This window comes from Arachis duranensis, chromosome 3, assembly GCF_000817695.3.
Source record: "Arachis duranensis cultivar V14167 chromosome 3, aradu.V14167.gnm2.J7QH, whole genome shotgun sequence".
Lineage (NCBI taxonomy): Eukaryota > Viridiplantae > Streptophyta > Magnoliopsida > Fabales > Fabaceae > Arachis > Arachis duranensis.
The window spans coordinates 124,280,752-124,285,374 of record NC_029774.3 but is presented as its reverse complement, the minus strand read 5'-3'; the positions used below and the strand labels follow the sequence as shown (position 1 = coordinate 124,285,374).

General features: G+C 22.7%; 1 protein-coding gene and 1 non-coding gene across 2 annotated transcripts in view; one reads left to right on the top strand and one right to left on the bottom strand.

The window, feature by feature from the left end:
- LOC127745597 (glycine-rich cell wall structural protein-like) overlaps positions 1 to 355 on the top strand; it is a 1,383-nt gene extending 1,028 nt beyond the window's left edge. Inside the window, exon 2 of the mRNA XM_052258501.1 lies at positions 7 to 355. Within this exon, the coding sequence (XP_052114461.1) occupies positions 7 to 355 (349 nt within the window). The remainder of the gene's footprint in view (positions 1 to 6) is intronic.
- A 2,918-nt stretch (positions 356 to 3,273) lies between these two features.
- LOC127745979 (small nucleolar RNA U36a) lies at positions 3,274 to 3,364 on the bottom strand. Its single transcript, XR_008007602.1, has one exon. It is a non-coding gene; the product is annotated as a small nucleolar RNA U36a (small nucleolar RNA).
- Between the last annotated feature and the right edge of the window lie 1,259 nt (positions 3,365 to 4,623).

Here is a 4,623-nt window from a genome sequence, read left to right as displayed (position 1 = left end):
TTGGAGATCGCGAGCCTCGCCGCCTCCGCCTCGCTTATGCCGCCTCACGCCTCGCCGCCTCTGTCTCACGCCTTGTTTCTGCTTTCTTATTTTCTGTTTCTGTTTCTGTTTGGTGTTGTTTCCTGCTTTCTGTTTCTGTTTGGTGTTTTTGGTGTTGGTGTTGGTGGTGGTGGTTGGTGGTGGTTATGGTTGTGGTTGTGGTTGTGGTGATGGTTGTGGTGTTGGTGTTGGTGTTGGTGTTGGTATTGGTGTTATTGGTGGTGCTGGTGGTGGTTGTGGTGGTGGTGTTGGTGTTGGTGGTGGTGGTGGCGGAGGAGGTAATTGTGCTGGTGGTGGTGAGAGTATTTTTGTCTAAAAAAAATTAAAATGACGATTTTAATATGAAAAAAACGTTAAGTATGATTCTAAATTGGAAATTACGTTGGGATGGTTTCGATTCCGAGCCTCAACGTGAGGGACCAAAACAATACTTATTCCTAAAAGTTATGTATGTGTAATGAGAAAATGAATGTTAAATCTACAAATTTTTTTAAATAATTTAAAATAATTACTAAATTAGTTGATGATCATATTATTTATATTTTTATGTTAAATTTTTTTAAAATTTTATTGGTTTTAATTTTAATTTGAACTTAATTTTTTTTATTTTTTATTTTATTAATATATATAAAATTTAAAATAATAAAATAAAATAAATTTAACTCACAAATAAAATTAAAATAGCGTCTAAATTTTAGACTACTCTATTCATTGTGAATCTTATTGACGTAGTTAGTGGTTCACTTCCCTATTTAAGTAATTATTACGTGAGTGCTGCTGAATGCTGACTTTTCTCCAGAATCCAGACGAATGAACCGAAATTCATTGTTCTATTCTAATTTTACTTAGCTTTGACTGCAATTATAATGAAATGACTGACATGAACCTTTGAGGTGGCTACAATTAACTTTACGAAACTCTTTTGACTGAAAGTCGTCTCTAAATAGTATTTGAATTTTTTTTTCTTTTTCTTTTTTTACCTTAACTAATAACGACTGAAAAATTAAAAATAATTCGAAATTAGTCATGTCAAAATAATAATTCTCATTTTTTTAATAAAGGATATATTAATACTGACGGAGCTTAAAAAAAAAATTTTTGAGAGACCAATATACAATTTAAAAAATAAAAAATAATATATTATATTTTATTTTGATTATAAAAAAATATTAAACCAAACATATTAAAATCGTTTGAAAATTTTGTATTAGATAAAGAATAATTATTTAAATATTTTTTATATTAATGTCATTTATCATAATATCTTTTAATTATTTGGGTGATATTATCAAAATTAAAATTAACTATTTCTAAAGTCTCATCTAAAAAAATAAAATCAAACAAATAAGATCAAACTTATTAATTAGTTATCATTATTTGAACATTTAAAAGTTATATACTTGAATTGAATAACTTTTTTTTATGATTTATTGGAATAATAAAATTATCTATTGATATTATAAATTACATATTTTTTTTTAACATTAATTTTTCTTTTAAAAAAGACATAATTCTTTAATTTTTATCATTATAATTATAAAAAAAAATTAGAATATATAAAATATTAAATATGTAGAAAAAAGAAACTAAAATAATATAACATAATATTAAAATTGATAAAAAATATCCAATTTTTTAAAGATAATACATGAAATTATAATTATTTAAAATTTAGCTTGGAACTTAAAAAATCAAAACTTTAAATATTATAACACCAATATTTATTGAATATCTTAATTTTGTATCTAAAAAAATTAACTTAAAAAACTAATAAAACTTAAAATAACATTAAACTAAATTGTTGCCAAAAATTAATTATCAAAGCTAAATATTATATTTGAAAAAGCATTACTCACTTTTATATAAAATATTTGGGGGGTGATGACCCCATTGTCCATGAAAAGCTCCAGCCCTGGATATTAAGAGCATTTAGGGTAAGTTTGGATAGATTTTGAGTAAAAAATTTATTTGATTCGAATATTAATTTTATTTACGGTATAGTTTGGATTGAATGATTTAAAAAAAATCAAATTTAATTCGATTCAATTTTAAGCGGTTTGGATTGGATTTGATTGAATTTGCAGTTCTGTAAATTAAAAAAATTAAATATATATATAACAAGTCTCAACATTAAATTTTAAATAACCAACCATAATATAACAAGTCTCAACAATATTTTAAAAATCAACAATAACATAACAATAGAAATAAAAGTATAAGTTAGTTAAACTAATAAATAAATAACATTTTAAATATAAAATATTTATTAAATAATAATAATAATACATGAATAATATAAAAATATATAACAAATTAAATATAGTATAAGTATAATTATAAATATAGTAATAAAATAATAACATTATAGCACATTATGTGCGGTTTAGATTGAATTGGATCGATTACAAAAAGTATATTCGAAATCCGATTCAATCCAACAATTTGCAAAAAATAGAACCCAATCAAATTCAAATTAATACGGTTTATCAATTTTTTATTTGGATTGAATTGGTTAAATGATTTAATTTAGATCAGTTTAAATTTAAATACCATTTAGGAATATATATGACTTAATTATAGGACGGCCCTTTCAATAATAAGAAAAAATTATATCATATATATACGAAATAAAAGTTAAAAACTAAACAATAAATATTAAAAATAAATTTATTTAAAAATAAAAAAATATTTTACAGGATGAATAAATTTCTTTTATCATTTTGTATTGTTTAATGATGATAATGAACGCATGTGACAATGATGTTATTGGTATGGGAATTTTATTTTATTTTATTTTTATGTGAATTTGATTAGAAAAAAGATAGAAAAGATAATGGGATGGGTAGGAATAAATTTTTGTCTTACTCAATCTCATTCGTTCTACTTTAATTTTTATATATCTCGCTCCATTATTATTCGTGAATTTTAAAATATTGCATCCTAATCTGTTTTTGCAGATATTCATCTTGGGATGAATAGGAATAAATTTTTGTCTCATTCAATCTCATTTCTCCTACTTTGACTTTTATACATCTCGCTCCATCATTATCAGATTTTAAAATCTTGCATTTTAATCTATTTGTACACATATTCGTCCTGCCAATTTTTAAATGTAACTTTTAATCCAACAAACAAAATTAACTTTCAAGAAGTTACATCGTTACACCAAATCATAAATATATCAAATAAGATGGATTTGAACTCTTAATTATTTATGTTAGTCACTTTTAAATATAGCTTATATCAAGAAATTCAATCAATACTTTTCTATTTATGCTTCATTGAAAAAAAACTCAGAAGCACTAATTAAACGTAATCATTACCAACAATTGAAAGACAAAATAAATTATAAAAAAGATCAAAATTTGAAGTCAAAATCAAAGTATCGCGAATATTTTTAAAGGCAAAATCATTGAAAAAGCTAAATTTTATGTGAAAATTTTCGTCGAATTCTAATCTGTGCTTCTATGACTAGCTCAATTTTTATTTCAACAATTCAAAAGCAAGCTAAAGGTCCAGTGAGGCAAATTAAATTAAAAAAAAAAAACAATTTCATAAAAAAACTTACTGATACTTTGACACAGGAAGAGGAGCACAGGAGGATGAGCCGCGAGGTTCCGAGATAAAGAATGGAGAGGAGGAGGCGTGTGTGGATAGGGGTCAGACGAGGACACTATAAGATAATGGAATATTTGTAATAAAAATTTTGTAATAAATTTAAAATTGTTAAAAAAATAATAATTATTACATCATAATAATAATAATGTTTTGTAATAATAATATAATTTGTTATAAAATATTTTGTTATTTTGTAACGACTTAATTCTTTTGTTACAAATTATATTAGTTTTTGTAACGAATCGGTATTTTGTTGTAAAATTTTATAATATTTTACAACAAAAGACGAAATTGTTGTAAAAGTTTAAAATATTTTATAACAAAATATCCATTTATTTCAAACACTCTAATTATTTTGTAACAAAAAATTAATTTATCACAAAATTTAATATTATTTGTAACAAGTTATTTGTTTGTCACAAAATACAATAATTTTTGTTGCAAAGCATTGTTCGACTAATTTTTATATTAATCAAAATTCTTATGTAATTTTATTATAATTTAATATTTTGCATGATAGAGATTAAAATTCAATAATGGAAGAATTATATAATTGAATTTAAGTAATTTTTATTATGAATAAATTATGGTTTGTTATATTAATTTAAATTTTTTATTTTTAGAAATTAATCTAAAGTAATTAAATTAATTTTATGAATATGTAGAGTTAAGTTAATTAATATTTTTGTAAATTTTATTATAATTGGTTATTTTATATTTTATTTTATAATTTAAATTAAAAATAATTAATTAAACTTAGAAATATGTTGATAGATAATATTCCTAAATATTTTTAATAGAGTATATTTAATTTTAAAATTATTTTATCCTCCAATTTTATCATATTTATCCTTATTCCTTTATAAAATCTTTATTTTCTAACTATAAATCCCAAAATTTTCAAATTAAACAAAAAAATCCCTAATTTTTCCTAATCCAACTACTTCAGCCAACACACACACACCC